Source organism: Tasmannia lanceolata, unplaced genomic scaffold (genome assembly GCF_043159265.1).
Source record: "Tasmannia lanceolata isolate RefF3 unplaced genomic scaffold, GAP_Taslan_0.1 ptg000019l, whole genome shotgun sequence".
In the NCBI taxonomy this organism is placed as follows: Eukaryota; Viridiplantae; Streptophyta; class Magnoliopsida; order Canellales; family Winteraceae; genus Tasmannia; species Tasmannia lanceolata.
The window spans coordinates 26,156,386-26,173,600 of record NW_027518696.1 but is presented as its reverse complement, the minus strand read 5'-3'; the positions used below and the strand labels follow the sequence as shown (position 1 = coordinate 26,173,600).

The 17,215-nt window shown below is 36.9% G+C and overlaps 1 protein-coding gene across 1 annotated transcript in view; it reads right to left on the bottom strand.

The window, feature by feature from the left end:
- LOC143853102 (Hyp O-arabinosyltransferase-like protein) overlaps positions 1 to 17,215 on the bottom strand; it is a 37,520-nt gene that overhangs the window by 18,262 nt on the left and 2,043 nt on the right. Inside the window, exons 3-8 of the mRNA XM_077362827.1 lie at positions 16,778 to 16,845; positions 16,477 to 16,678; positions 16,116 to 16,213; positions 15,930 to 15,999; positions 15,735 to 15,806; positions 15,414 to 15,527 (exon numbers count right to left, since the gene is read on the bottom strand). Of these exons, the coding sequence (XP_077218942.1) occupies positions 15,414 to 15,527; positions 15,735 to 15,806; positions 15,930 to 15,999; positions 16,116 to 16,213; positions 16,477 to 16,678; positions 16,778 to 16,845 (624 nt within the window). The remainder of the gene's footprint in view (positions 1 to 15,413; positions 15,528 to 15,734; positions 15,807 to 15,929; positions 16,000 to 16,115; positions 16,214 to 16,476; positions 16,679 to 16,777; positions 16,846 to 17,215) is intronic.

Genomic DNA, 17,215 nt, shown 5'->3' with positions numbered 1-17,215 from the left:
CTTCAACACAAGGCAAGCTCTCCATTAAGTCAAAGAGGACGAACAGGAAACTGTAATGAAATAGAAACTTGTTGCTGCTAAAGATGAAGAGCCAAGAAAAAGACAAAGTAAGAGAAAGTAGACCCCAAAAAAACGATAGTAGGACAACAACTTTGATGATAACAACTTTGCCGAGAATAAATATGACGACCAGATTCCCCATGCTACTAGGCCCACAGATAGTAGAACTAGCAGCAGAGAAAGAGAAAATAATGCTTAAGAAGCAGTGGATTCTGGAAGCAGAGACAATATCAACAACAGAGGCTACCTACCATTATGAATAATTGGATTTTACTCAATGTTACACAGATTCTACTGAATGAATGAAATACTCGTGTCAGACACATCTCGGATTCCAATACTTTCAGGATTCATGGTGACACTTCTAGGTCTCTTTCATTTGTTTTTTTTTTCTTTTGAATCTTTTTGAAAGATGACATGGTTCATTGATATTAGAATAACATTAGGGACCAGGAGTCCCAACCTGTATTACAGAATATCAAAGAGAACTGGACCGGGCATACCTAGAACCAGCAATAAAGCATCAAAACAAGCAAATACAATTGCATATCATTTCCTTCCCTTCTTCATCCCAGTGACAACCTATCTTTTAAGACTCCAAATACGACTTTCTACATCCTGAGACCTCTCTTTAACATAGACCCTATTAGTTCTAATCTAAGAACCCAGATTTTAAAACTGTAAAATAATCACCACACCCCAGGAAATAAAGTAGCAAAGCAAGAGGATCAAGGTTAAATCTAGTCTAAGCGAAAGACATAGTCTCTCAAGCCAAAACTTGTGGAAGTTACAGTTCCTCTGGATATAGACCAATAACGTTCTCTTTGCTATGTAATCATGGCATTCTACCCTGGATAATCTCAAAAATTATAAGCATTCTCCCAAAAGCTTCCCAAATTTACACATCCAGCAGCCTCCTGGCATATTTTGAAAAACTTTTCTCAACCATCTATGCCATGGCACCTGAGGCAGTCTCCCCTAATATATCGAAACTTCTAGATTCCCTGAATTTACACCGACTTACTGTGTAAGGGTACAGAAAGACCTAATTTTGAAGAGACTTTAGTCACTAGGACAAAACGAGAATGGGAATCACTTGTCAAGAGCCCCCTCCCCAGACTTCTTTTCAGCCTCTTTCTCTCTTTCTTTTTTTCTTCCAGATCTCTTCCCGCCATAGCCAGGAACATTTCTTTTGTCGCCCCCAAGTCCTCCTCATATCCGATCCCAAAAACGTCCCCCATTGATAGCAAATCATCAAACTCCTCCGAGAAGGACCCTTGATCCTTGGATTTTCCTGAATTATCGTCCACAATTTTCGCCTTTACCTTTAGTGTCCACGACTGGCCCCAAGCGCTCCCGAACTAGCTAACTTACTTCCAATCCCAAAAAACGGAGGGACATAATGGGCTCATCAACCGGGCCGGCCTGCAGTTCCTCCAAGTTCCTGATTACAGCCCTCTTTTCCTCCCACCGATGTCTACGGGAGCGCCTTTCCTTCTCTAAAATTTTACTAAAGATGGGGAGTACGAGAAGGGGAACATGCAATTCCTTATCATTCGTCTTTTCGGATGAACTATGGTGACTCCCCTCGCTGCTTCTGGATTCAATCCTTAGCTGAGCCCATTGCTTTTTCAGTGGGCCCAGAGAAATCTCACATGGAGTGGGGAGTTCCTTCCTTGCCAGCTTCTCGTTATAGTTCAAGTCTTTCAGGAGGTCTAAATCTCCACCTTAAAAAGTAAATTCCTGAGCATTTCTTTTATTACTAATCTGGCTCACTTCCTCTCCTGACATGGATGCATCGGGAAATTTATCAAAATCTTGAAGAATATGTTGCGAATCAGATATGAGTTTCCTCTTCCTATAATCCTCTTTCCTAAAGATGCCTTGAGTCTTCTTTTAAAAACCGAGAGTCCGCCTGTAGTAGCTAGCAATTGTGCCTCCAATTTAGTATCTCTACACGATATATTTCCTTTCCCAATACGTGACGCTTCTCCTTGATGTTTTTATTGTCCTTATAGAATCTGTTTTTTATCTTTATAGCTTTTTTCTCTTTTGCCGACTTCAGTGGACAACTATCAGCAAGGTCTTTTCGAAGAGCCTTCCCCTTCCAACCACGTGCTGCTACATTTAAGAATTTCTGCATCGCTCCTTTTCCAGGCTGACCCCACTTACCACGCACAGATGCCTTTCTGCTGTTTGACAATCTAGGTGATTTGTTGTTTGTTGAATCAGGCGAGGGAATAGGCAATTCAAAATTCAAAAAGGGACCCACCAACGGCTCCCTGCCACTATCATTACCCTCAGGATTAGCATCTACAACCTTTTCAGGTGGGGCAGCCATCACCGGCGACGCCTTGTCGGATGCCTGCATACCAGGACTTTAAAAAAAACTGAGTTATCTTTGCCACTTGATTCCCCGACCACCGACAATGCCAGGCTATTAATAATATCCTTGGAAACCACCTTAACTCCTACTGAGTAAATATTGGAATCTACCCTTAGATTAATAAAAGAAGGGATAGATTTCCAAAGAGGTGTCATGGCCAAGGCAGAAGCAAAAGCCATGCAGTGGTCATGGTTACCATAGAGGTGGGTCTAGAGCGCCTGACCCAAGTGCTGACCAAGGATCGCCACGGTTGACGTGGACCATGCATGAAGGAGGATCTCATAGAATCTGATCTTTATAGTTCTAGCGACCGTGTTATATGCGGGAAACCACGGCTGAAGAGAAGATAGGTATTCACCCAGAGCATCTCCTCCACGCCTGAGAATAGAAGTGGCCTGGGATTCCGATTCAAAGCAAAATAGTATGTCCACTGAGTTGATGGAAAAAGGTTTTCGCAGATCGGGGAGACCCCAGCATCGTCTAGCCCACTCCCAAACATCTTCCAAAAGCCATGAGCCAGACTTCAAACTCCCAATGAGGCAATTTTTAAAGTTCTTTTTCCTTTCCTCCACTAGGCTAACTGGGATATCAATCGCTAGATGATCGTCGTGAACAGAAACCTGAGGGGGACAATCCATAGGCCTCCAAACCATGGATGGAGCCAACTTATTCTTTGGTCCTGAACATTTCCTACAAGCATTGCGCGAGGCAAAGTTTTTATAATGGCACTTCGAGCACATCCAGTGAGTCACTGCCATTCGAGGGCACACGTCGATTAAACTCAGTGGCTCTGCAACTAGGGAACTTTCTGGCCCCAAACTCCAGTCTTCTCACTTTAGCCTCCCTATCCTCAATGCTTCCCAAAGATCCAGAGTGGGAATTTCTCGACAAGGAAAAATCTCGGGACATTAAATTTTTTTTATTTTTTTCAGGTTTATATTGGGAAAAAATGATTAAAATAAAATTATTTAAAAAATATATAAATATATAAATTCTAAGCAAAATATAAAATAAAAATATCGCTATTTTTTAAAAAAAATTCTCGGGATTATTTTGGGAATTTGTCATTTTATCAAAATGCCGCGATAAAAACGGGATATTTTGAAAATAAATGCGATATTTTGAAAATATCGGAGATATTAGTGACATAGGTTGGAATTTGCCATGAAATTCAAGTACATCTACTTTACTCCATTTAACTTCATCTCGTGACATTTAGCCCATATCTCCATATCATCTCGATAAATTTCGCCCATAACTCTACGTAATCCCACAAATTCTTCAGCAATAGGATATTGGTTGTACAAAAGACTAAATAAGTCATTGCAAAGCCTCATATTCAACTTGGATTTTATTGGAGAAGAAAGCCTTCCTCCAATTCGCATGTTGAGGTAAGTTCCCCATGGTAATCCCCGTTCATACCATGTTTTAGATTTCCACCTAAATTGACACAAAACAGACAAAATAATTTCATTTCCAACCCCATTGAAACACATACTGAAACCAAAATTTTAAGTGTATTAGTAGTATATTATACAAGCATGTGTTACATGATTATATTTATATGAATCACATATAAAACGCGGTGTATGTATTATATATAAATATTTACATGAATTATATGTGAAATCTAGTAAGTGCTAAATTATAAGACGTGTGATAGCAAATGCCACTAGGTGATGCAGGACAATACCTAAACGAGGGAAAATCCTACATTCCTAATGGGATAACGGGTTCTAGGAAAGTTTAGTGCTAGCTCTGAAGAGGCGAAAGACACCTACAGGTTAAATAGGGTTGATTTAAGGCAGAATTAATTGGCGGACAACAGCAATATTGAGGCTTAAATTTGAATTAAATAATGAGAAAGAACACAATTAGCATGAAATAAACCTTAAACAAATTAGTTGACAGTTAAAGGGTCCTTCGGGTAACTAGTTAAGGGTAAAATTAGCCCAAAACGGAGTTTTAAACGTGCGACCAAGTAGAATAATTAAAACAATACCAAAACCTATGAATTGAACCTTATTTTGATGAGAAATCAGCAATAGTCCAATTAAAAAGAAATAACAAATTTCTGCAGCAATAAAACGGGGTCAAATCGGTCCACTTTAGGCCAAAAGGGTATTTTGGTAATTTGGACAGATATGAAAATTCTAGGTAAACTGCTGTGGGTTGAAAGATAATAGGTTTAAATGGTGAAAAAAATTCAGATTTTTAGGTTTATGGGGCTCCTACGTTTGCCGATTACGCTTTCAATCTCCAAAAGCAAGTTTTGGGGCTTGAAAGGTGTGAAAATTTGATTGGCCTCGAAAGGGGTTGTCAAACTATGAATTCGGATTGTTATGGCTAAGGTTTAATCCTAAAATAAGTCCTTCAAAGTTTCAAGATCAGATCTTAAACGATGTAGGAGATATTTGGATTTTGGGCTTTTGTATTTTTAGGGCTCAAGAACACAAAAAAATTGAAGAATTAATGACTTACCTGTTTATGGCTGATTTGAGAGGAGAATAGAAGTGAGAAAATGAGAGGGGATTGACAAGAATGGCTCAAAGCCACCAAGAAGAGAGAAGAGAAGAAGTTCCAAGCTTCAATAGCTTCTTTTGCAAAAACTTTAATTTCTTATTCAATATTCGAAAAGTCCTTTTACATGATGTATTTATAAAAACAGAAACCCTAGAAGATAAATTAAAGTTAAAAACTAGTCTCAACCATTCATCTAATCCAAAGTAAACTAAGTAAAGATAAAAACTTACCTGAAATGGTAATCCCGTAATAGGCATTTACCACTTCCTAAAAACACTCATAACTTGCTCAAATCACATCCAAATCATGTGATCTTGGGCCCATTAGATAGGTAATTGAAAAACCTTTCTAATAATACCAAAAACACGCCAAACGGATGAGATTTGATGCCTAAAAAGTAGGCTACAAATAAAATGACGAAAATAAAAAGTAAATAATAAAAAAAAGACGACAATGTCTGTGACCCATGCTAGAGTCCCTACCATCAGTCCAGTCCACGTCTACGCTTGTAAACCTTGAATCCACGCCCATTGTTGATGTCCGCATCACTAGGTGTTCAACTTTCTTAAACCACTGTGTGTGTTTCTGCTTACGTGATGATTTTTTAGTGTGTATTTGTGCTAATTCTAGAACTCCCTGAATTTTATCTTAATTGTCCATCATTTGCACGTGTTTTCCATACATTTCCATGATTTTATAGGATTTCCACCAAAATTCCCATCCGAAACAGAAATGGTTACATTTCCATCACGATCGAAATGCATACCGAAATCGAAACCTGAGACCTTGATTCACACAAAATGAAAATTTGATTGGCATCTCACAGCTCGAGCACCGGTATCAACTTCCAGTTGAGTAGGAGTTGGACGTTCGCTAAGTTGATTTTTTCGTTGATTAATGGACCGCTTCAAGGATTATTATTTTCAATCAGTTGAAATTTGCTTCTTTCTTGCATCAAGACATACATGTCTCAAGCCATCCCATGAATACAAGAATACATGGCTTCTATTTGCTTCATCACATGTAGTGTATGCAATGTTGTTCCACAACACACCACTTTGTTAGCACCCACTACGTGCATGATTCCTCATAGCCATGATTATCACACCGTTGTTTAAGAACTTCATGTAAAGACTGACCCCACTAGGGTCTTTACTATGATAAATTCTTTTTTTTTTCTTTGTAAATATTGTTCGTAAGTTTCTCTTGAATGATGGCCGAACAAGTCTAATTAAAATTTGGGCCTTTATGACCATCAGATTTACACTTACTATAAATAGTAAGTTCGTACTTACTATAAATAGTAAGTACGTCTTTACTATAAATAGTAAGTGGGCCTACTTGTCTAATTTAAACCCAATTTATTTAGAATTGAAATTAAAGAAGGATTCTTTTAATAATAATAAAAAACACAGTAGAAATAGATAAACCCTATTAAAATAAGGAAAGAATGAGCTAAAGAAGGAACTAGGGAGGAATTTTAGGGATTTCATATCTCCACAAGGGGAGAAACCGTGCACACTACTCCCAATGTTGGAGTTGTGAGTATAAACATGTGGGACCATCCCATATTTCTTGAGTTTCAATCTTCCCTTAAAATAGTTAACCTATTGTGATAAGATTAAAGGAATTTTTACATATTAGGCAACCAATCAAAACTCTTAGATCATATTGTGAGATTTTAGGAAAAGTACCAAAGCAAAAAAATAATAATATCGTGGCCTCTCTCTCTAGCCCAAAGCTTACTCAGAAAAAAAAAGGAGACAAAGAGACTCACGTAAATAGAGAGAGAGAGAGAGAGAGAAGAAGAAGTAGAAGGGAAAGGTTCCGTTGTTCGAAAGTCTTATCCAAGTAAGTGTCCTATAACTTTTACTTTTGAATAAATAATCATGTAAATAAAGATTTTGGGACAAATACATATGTATGTGTACACCAAAATCAATTTTTGATTTGTCACATATACGTACCTATGCATATGTTCCATGTGATTGAAGTATATAAATACGTATCTGAGATGTATTTATATAAAAATCTGGAAATAGAAATTTATGTATTTGCATGTGTATAAATAAATAAGTAGATCTGAAAATTTAAGATAAATTGGTAATTTTATTTAGGGTGTAATATTTAGGATAAATTGTGAATGATTGAAAGAGTGTAAATTTATAATTTTAAGCCTATGAATATAATATCTAAATCTTGATTTTTTTCGATAATAAATTTATGCACATAGATCAAACTATATAAATTTTGATCTTTCACAGTTATATATATAGGTAGTAGAGATCATGAATAACGGCAACCCAACAGTTGAAAATTATTTATTAAAACTAAATTTTCAGATTTATATAATCCAAAAAATAAAAACAGTTAATATATATTTATTAAAACTGTATTTTTGGATTTAAATAATCAAATCAATATATTTATTAAACTGTATTTTCAGATTTAAATAATCAAAAAAATAAAACAGTTAAATAATATATATTAAAAATTGTATTTCCGGATATTTAATAAATCCAGAAAATAAAATAGTAAATAATATATATTAAACTGAATTTTCAGATATTTAATAAATCTAAAAAAAATATAAAAGATTTGACAAATAGATTAAATACGGTAATTTTCGCATATACGCTAAATTGGAAAATTTACAGTGAAGTAGATATGTTAAAAAGATATGATTTTCGCATATTATAAATTTACAACAAAAAAAGGTATCATTGCATAAAAAATTATGAATTTAGTACATGTGTGTGTAAAGTACAAAAATTTAAACAGTTGTGCCTATAGGGTAAAAATCGGTGAACTTTGGTGTAAATATTGATGTGTTTGTGCAATCTAAAATCTAATAGTCGTCTACTGGTTTGAAATCATGGAAATCGTGTATTTGACTGGATTTTGAATCCTACTTTAACTAGTGGTTTTTTAATAGACATATGAACCCCAAAATCTCGAACACTAGTACTTGATTTAAAACTTAATTGGAACTGGATGGTTTGGATAAGATAAACGGATAACTAACGTAAAAGTGAAACAAAAGCATAAAAGCATTTTTAAAATTTAGCCTAGAGGGGAATTAAGGAAACTTGGAAAATTAATCTACATGATACCTTGTATTTCAGGTTGGTCACATTCTCTTCTCACTTAGAAATTTGCAGACTCTTTCACAAAGTCAGATTTGAATTCAAGGTAGGTGACGGTACCCTAATCTTATACCTTAAACAATGGTTGACTTGAATGTGTATGATGAAAATTCTTTAACAAACATGAGATTTGTTTATGATAGTGATTAAGTAGAAATCATTGATTTACAGTCAATTTGTTTCGCAAGTTTATTCTCATATTCCTGCTATGTCAGTAGCTTGTGACGTATGGATATCATGTTATTATGTTGGAATGAAATATGGAAGCAAGAAAATTGCTTAAACTGACATGGGAAAAACAATGGTTGGAAAAATTGGGATTTTATACCAATACACTGGTAAGACTAATAAATGCATGAGCATGAGGATCGTGGTGGTTTGGGCGGAGGAGTCGTCCAGGAATAATTAAATTCCAAGCCAGCCTTGGGTTTTAGTGCACCCCCTTGGCAGTAAATGCATCCTCTTAGACCATGATGTCAAAAGGCGGAGCAGCCAGTAGGCGCATCGTAAAAAATCCCCCATGCCCATTACCTGTAGACGAGGGTAGTGGAACGTATTGGAGGGCAAGGTAACAAACTATGAGGAGCTCGATTACCTTGGGGAGTCGTCTCATATTGCAGCATTCATATTATATTTAGACCTCTTGATGTTATTTATTATATGCTCTATTAGAGTAGTTTTGATTCTTATTGTTGGAAACTGTTACATATCCCTCTATTAATATTTCATGCTTTTTAGAGAACTATTGTTGATGCATGTTCAGTAATGAATTTAAGTTATACAATTTATTTTTTTTGATGACGTAGGATGTCCCCACCCCCTTCAAGAGTGGGACTAGTCCCTACGGATACACGCAACGACCCACTCACCACGTGTATCAGGCAATTCAAGAATTGTTTACTCGTATTAGTTTAGGATACCAGATGAATCTACATAGTTCTTTGATCTAACACAAAAAATTCCGCACAGGTTTTGCTATAATGGACGACATCGAGAATAAATGGGGAGCGTAGGAAGAACATGCCGAGTCATTTGAGTGTCTATTCTTTTTCATTTATATTACTGATGCCAGTTTACTTTTGCTGAACTCTAAGTTTGATTTAAATCAATAGTACTTGAGTTGTATGTTATATATCAAGAAAAAAAAATTATTCCGCATTTTTCATGAGTTACATTTAAGTTTCTGTCTTTGGTAGCGATTCGAGTTTATCCGAAAATCCGGGTTGTTACACTTCATAAGTCAATTATCAATTCACCCGGGTTTTTTTACTAGGATTTACTTTGGTCGAGTTCTCGTCCAAATGTGTTTGGCCCTATCGAGTTAATCGCAACTCCTTTTACTCGCCCGAGTCAATGAAATTTTGACTGCGCCAATCGCTAACTTGTCCAAGCAGACATGGTTTTACATTGGCATAGTTCACGTCTGAATCCAAGATTTTAAACATTAATCAATACAGGCACTAGGAATTTTCTTTGATACTAAATATGATGCAGCCTCCAACCCAATAAAGAAAATATGAAAAGAAATCAAACGTGATGCAATGAAGTAATAATAAATTTACTAAATGTCGAAATAAGAAAAGAATGGTATGAAGAATAATTTCACAAAAACGGAAATACTTGCATGCTGTATCTACATTCTTACTACACCATCTACCTGTTTGTACTAGTTTCAACCTTAGAATTCTCAAAACTGTAAGAAAAAAATAGCCCCATTGTCACCACCACATTTCTTAGTAAGTGAATCTTTATTTTACCCAAAGAAGATAACTCTACCATGATCCAATCTCAGCAAATTTGCCAACTCCTCAATTCTTACACAATTCCAGCAAATTTGATGGGCTATTGTTACAATAAATGTTCTAAAATCCCAATAAATCTGCCAGCACATGCAAATATGCAATATATGTTTTTCATTTAAGCGAAAATGCAAGATAAGGATCCCATTAAAGCAAAATGTGCCAACAATAGAAATCTGCATTAGCTGACATCATCTTGGATTCTAGAAATATATTCTTACCCCCTCTTGATATTCTGTTTAGTAGCTGATACCATCTGCAAGACCATGTTTGGAGGTTTTGAGGGTGCATCACTTTTGTCTAATCCTAGTAAGCTTTGGAGACACAAGATTAAGAATGTCAAAAGAGGTATGAGATTTCATGTTGGTGACCAAGCTAACATTTGATTCAAGATTAAAAAGTGGTGGAGAGACGCTACTTTTAAATCTGATCATTGTCTCAAATATCGAGCCAGTGTGGTCTACTCCCGAAAGTTGACATAGGGGTTATCCTCGAGAGATTCGGGTATTTTTGCTCGTTTTTAGCTTGCCATCGTGAGGAATCTATTTCTCCTCTATAACACAAGGATGAAGTGGTCTATGAGATCAATAGATTGAGCATCTTCTAAGTGTAATCTTTTTTCTCTTCCGTAATGGGTTCCGAACCCTCAATTCCCTATTCATCAATTTAGGATCCAAGCTAATCCCGAAGGACCAATTCAATTGATCCTTTCTGGGAATGGTGGTGTAGGCCTGTGTAAAATATGAGAAGAAATGCCACTAGAAAATCCTTTTCCCTTAAGTATTATGGTTAACTTGGAAGAAAAAAATTCAATAATAATTGAAGTTTCAAGACGAGTCTTAAAGACAAGCTGTTTCAAAGGAATCTCACTGAGTTTGTTAATCAATGATTGCTTTGAGTTTGCAAGAATTTCTCGGATATCCCTATGGACAAATAGGGTAAGCATTCTCGTGGATGTTGGAACTTTGAGGGTTGCAGCAAATGAATATCGTTGCCAAAGAGAAGAGGTGAGGCAGGACAATCAAATGTTGAAATAATATTTCTCTCTGATACCAAATCTGATGCAGGATGGGTCTATAGAAGGGACACTAGGGGTGAAAAAGATGCGTGAAAATTAGGGTTTGGGTTCCTAAAATATATTATGAGATTGGAAAAATATTTCTACGGGGTTTAGGATGGGTTTAGAGTTGAAAAGACACTAGCTGGGTAGTCGTCGAAGTATACCAAGATCGTGCAGACTATGGGGGTAGGGAATATGGGTGAAAGGGATGAGTAAAAGTTTAGGGCTTGGATCCTAAAATAGGTGATTAGAATTGGGAAAAATTCCCACAAGGTTTATGATAGATTTGAACGGGCGTGCAGACATATGTTGGGAGGTTGTCGAAGGGTGTTGGGAGGTCTAAAATTAGTTTTAGGGAAAAACGAAAAAGGGCACAAGGCATGAATAGGTTTGAATGGTGTTTCTAAGGTTGGAGAATTTTTTTTATTGGTAGTTTAGGGATTTTGGGTAGAAGATGAGTGAAAAAAAAAAAACGCAATAGACGTCTTCGGATTCCCGGGAAGGTGAATTATGGAAAAACCTAGAAAAAAGAAACATGAAAGAGATAAATAACAAGGTTGGAATCTCACCAACCAAAACCCAAGGCATCCCACCAACGGGTTCCTAAGCATCGCACCAAAGGGGAGATCAAGGCATCAAACCTCGGCAAGAAGCAGACATCACATCCACATAAGAGGAAAAACTTCAAATCTTTTTTCATTCATTATAACATAATAAAGCATTCTTTTTTTAAAAGTGCCCTAAGGCTTACAATATATAAGAAAGAAGAAGAAAACTAGAAAGTTTTAAAACCCTAAGGAAAAAACCAACACTTTTAGACCAAAATACCCTCTTGCTTGCTTCCTAATAAAAATCCCGTAATACTTACGTGGGACCTCTTTAATATACTAATAACTCAAAGAACTTAAGTGATTTTGATGTAAAAAGACTCTAATACCCCTACTATAACTTAAAGGACTTAAAAGACACCTAAAACACACTTTAAAATTAAAATATAGCCCTACGATGGTCCTTATCATTAGGGTTGTCCCAAGAGCTTTTGATGTGTGCATCAATATTCTAACATTCATAGAGAAGGAAATTTTATAGCAGAGCAAATGATTAATTTTGGTGTATCTCCTAGCGCTCTGGTATCATCATAAGCGTAATATTTAATTTTTATTTTTACTGGATGGACCTATATTATGGTTAGGGCCATGGTTTTAAATTTCGGCCGAAACGTTTCGTTTCGGCCGAAATATTTCAGTTTTGGTGGAAAACGAAACGAAATTCACAGTGAGTCGAAAAAGTACCAAACTTCGCCGAAACGTTTCGTTTCGGTAAAATTTCGGTAAAATTTCGGAAATTTCAGTGAAACGTTTCGGTGAAGTACAAAATTTCACCCGAAATTTCGGAAATTTCGGTGAAACGTTTCAGAAATTTCCGAAACCGAAATTTCGGTGAAATTTTTACAAGATTTCGTCCGAAATTTCGTACCAAAACCGAGATTTAAAACCTTGGTTAGGGCCTTTGAAACCTTGACATGATACTGCAAACAAGAAACTTGGAATTTTAGAGGTTTCTTTGTTTCATACATCGCCCCGATACCATAAACACAGAGAGAAGTGAATTTACTCTGAAAATGTAAAGAATAATAACAAATAGAAAATATACAGCTAATAATAAATAAGTGATGGCAAGGCACTTAGATCACATAAGGAGACTCGACATTAAAAACAACTACGAAGAATTACAGCCATATTACAAAGATAACAAACTTCCTATTATGTTTTTTTTTTGTGAAAATGACACCCAATTTTATTGAAAAATAAGACCGAGGTGGTCAACATACAAAGCAGATGACAAGGAACATTAACGTGAAAAGCAAGAGAAAAAGAGAGGAGTAAGGGGGGAGTGAATCGAAAAGTGCAAGCTCATCCTTGGAAACTCCTTCCCTAGCAAGATGGTTGGCCACTTGGTTAGCAGAGCGTCGAACATGGTGAAAAGACCAAGAGGATCGAGCCATCCAATCAAACATCTCGTCGAAAAGATGGTCAAAACGCCATGGTGGTTGAAGAGATTTCTTGAGCCACCTTATGTGTTGTGAAGATGTCTTGTATTGTGGCATTGTACAGGACCCTGACGGACTAATGTGCGCAACGCACACGCGGGTCGAGCTATGCAGTTAGCTCACTGGGGGTGCCAGGGGCAGCCCGGCAGTGCCCCGTTAGGAAAAAATTATTTTCTGTTTTTTCACTTAAGGGTACAGTAAATTTCTCCATGTAGTGGCGTTGATATAAAAGCCACATGTTAGGGTTGTGGGATTAGGTTTTCTTTGTGTTTCTTGGCTAGGAAGAAGAGAGTTTGTAACCCTAAAACGAAATAGTGAAAATCTTCCCCCTGTGGACGTAGGCAGTGCCGAACCACATAAAATCTTGTTTCTCTTGTGTGATTGTTTTCTTTACATCGTTTTTTGACATTTTTGTTGCACATCGTGTTTGATCCGTGTTGAGAAGGTATTTCTCGGTTTTTTCTACATTATGACATTCAAAGAGTCTTCTTCGATAATAACATTCTACACCCGGTCTCTAGCTAATAACTTCAACCCTTGATGTACCACCGCTCTTACTTCAGCCTTCTTGGCATCGGCAAAACCAATACGGCCTGCAGAAGACCACAACACCTCTCCTCCACTATTCCTTAGAACCCCTCCTATGCAGGCCAGGCCCGAGTAACCCAAACTTGAACCATCAAAATTAAATTTCACAAAGTCCCCAGGGATACCCATTCTTGGATCAGTTTTTGGATCAAGACCGCCGACCCGCACACTACTCTCCACCCGGCCCATAGGTCATAGGCAAAGACAAATCTGAAAGATGGGAGGATCTTCACCTAGGAGATCGGGAGGGCTAAAACCCTAATGAATAGAAAGTCCGGGTTCCGAGAAACCCCTTTGAATACTCTTGCGTTCCTTTCCTTCCATAGCACCCACATAGTGGAACCTTACTAACATAATCACATAATCAAAAAATTCCATAATAAAGGCCACTCATTTAACCAATAAGTTGACAGCTACATCTGAAACAACAGACAAGATGCCGGGCGATGCCCAAAGCATCTAAAATGAGTGCATAATCTTTACTTTGGAGGCAGATCTATAAAATAGTAAGATGCAAATGGTCTATGTAACAAGAAGGTAATTACCGACATCCAAGGTTTTAAATTTCTGTTTTGATGTCGGTTTCGGCCACCACAGGGTGGAAACTTTGGCCGAAATCTTGTAAAAATCGGTATAAAATTTCAGTGGAAACTATAATTTCAGTGAAATTCTCTGAAATTTTGGTGGAAATAATGTAAACTAAGTAAATTTCGGTGGAAGCCCTGTAATAAGCATGAAGCCAAAATTTCGGTGAAATTTTGGGGAAATTTTGGCGAAATCTTGTAAAAAACTGATTCCATATGAACTTCGTTTCAGTCTTGGCTGAAACGTGTTGTTTTGGCTGAAATTTTAAACCATGCCGACATCCTACACTTTCTGGAAGATCTGGAATAAGTGTTACTATAAAAAAGTGAAGTCAGGAAAGTCGAAGGTGACATTACAAAAAGACGTACCGAAGAATACAGTAACATTTATTGATCTGTAATAGTATGAGAATTGAAGGCAGACACACACCAGGAAAAATATGAGAAACATAGGAATGTATGGGCTGAAGTGAAACTGAGGAACTACTAAAAGAGCAGTAGCATTGTATAAACAAGAAAGTATAAATAGATAAAAGTTCATGAAAAATGAAAATATGTGAGAATAGTGTGATATGCAAGAGCCACAATATGTTGAAAGAAGAGGAGAAGAAAGGCTTTTTGATGCTGAAAAGAGGGTTTGACCACCAGAGGCTGCACAAACAAAGAGAAATGGCTGGTAAAATATGGGAGGCCAGAATGCAAACAATCAACTCATGATTCTAGAAAAGTCTTAGCTTTTCACACCATTACCACAGAGCAGTACGAATTTAGAGGAAAACCCAGAGTGTATACATACTCTCCTTCACAGGTTTCGAATGCCATGACTCTTGTGGATTAGTGGATTCACGAATATTGCAACGAAATGCAGAAACATAGTAATCAGTGACAAACAATAAGCTAGTAAATTGAATTCAAAGTCAAAATTAGGATGCAGTAAAACCATGTCATAAAGAAAATAAACTTTTAATGGTATTTAGTCTTATACTGTACAAGTGTTAACAAGTGGAAAGTTTATAATTTATAGGTGCTACTGCTCACATGTAATTTAACAGCTGCAACTGAAATAATGTATGGGAATGAATCACACAGCATAAAGGAGTGGACGTGCCGAGATTGTCTAGATGTGTGCATTATCTATAGTATGTACATAGCATAGCCCCTATAAACTAGTAAAAAGCAATAAGTTAAAGTAAACAATAAGGTAACTAGCGGCATACCACACTTTCTGGAACTCCTGAAGGGGGCAACGGGAGGTTTTTTGGTGGAGGACCACGAAGATACGATCTTTTATCAAAACGCCACTCGCCAATTTTCCCATATGTTAGTTCACCCTGAACAGGCACCAACCCAAAATATAGGAATAAAAACCCAATAAATGCATCTGGGAAATTCCAAAAAACATATGAACAATAAAAAAGAAAAAGGGTGTCGGTGTAAAAAAATAGATAGATGTACACTAAATGAACGAGGGTGGAACCAGTATGTAATCTTATATGGAAAATACACCAGTAAAGATAGGGATAGGAAAATGCAATGACCTTTAAAGAATAGTCGCACCCATATGTGTAATGAATAATAAACTTCTTTCCAACCTCTAAATCCCAGGGGGGCTGCAATCAATCATTTCAAGGACTTTTAAGCACAACTTTTAGTCATGAAATGAAATATCTACATTCACCGAAATCAAGATGACCACAGAATTGTGATGAGTCCTATCAAATAGCATTTAATACCTGTATCATAAAATCTTTTCGAAGAATATGCTGGACACCATGCAGCCCAGATGCAACAGCATATGCATACCTTTGTTCAACAAAGAAACATAAAAAAATTAATCATTAAACCTACTAGCTAGGCCTAATAGTTTCCAGTTAATTGCTAGGAAGGCAGATATAAAGTTCACTAGAATGTCGCCTCACATTTCGAGCACCCATCCAAAAGCTTTATCAGTCTCCGGGTCGTCTTTCATTCTCAATGAAACATTCATCCATGTCGGAGCAATTTTTTCGAGCTGGGACTGGAACATTTAATTCAGTAAAAACAACATAAGTTTAAGGCAAATCCATTTACAACCAATATAAACCAAGCAGCAAGTAACACCATCCAGAAAGCCAACAAAAAAAAAAGCAAAAAAAAAACTAGACTCTTGATAGGGTAAGTATTCTCACTAATGTGAGAACATAGAGCCAAAGAATACGTTGAAAAAATAAACAATCAATCCGTGTTTATGGACACGTCAAACCTGGTTTTCAAAGCTAAATCTGCTAAACAAAATTCTACCTTTTTAATGATAACTGGAGAATTGCCAATGGGATCTATATCTGTTATAGGGCCCTTCTCTTCTGGGTAGAACTTTCTTACAATTTTCTCATGTTCAGCAGGCTTAATGTAAAAAAAGGGAAACCCTGCCGGGTATTCTCCACGTGCTAAGTTGGGCAGAGGAGTCACAAAGATATGATCTGGTTCTGCCATCAGTATATAGCTGCAGTGTTCACGAAGATAAAAGTTTCAGATTTATATAGAAAGAGGAAAAACAAGATACTGCTAGCTAGTGTATGCAATTATGTAAGTAAAAACTCACTCCTCCTCAATTTTGGCTTTCTCCAGCCATTGCACAAAAGCCCATGGCCTATTTAAGACAATATAACCCTGGAACAGCATTTGAACCAAATGTGAATTTAAAGGTAGTAGTAGTAGTAGTAGCAGCAGTAGTAGTAGTACTAATAATAACGGAAAACTGTTTCTGCACTCGAGCACAGATAGCTTATCTGCACTTGAGTGCAGAAAACAGGGGTGGGCCCACATTGTTGTGGGGATCCAAAGCATTCATTTCATTGGCCCTATCATATAAAGGGTGTGTACCAAAAATCAGCTTGATTGGATCATCTTAGGGTGTCCATTTGTCGAGGGGAAAATGGACAGATACTCTTTGTCCACAAATCTGCCCATCAAATGAATGCTTTGGATCCCCCAAAAAATGTGGGCCCACCCTGTTTTTGCACTCGAGCACGGATAAGCT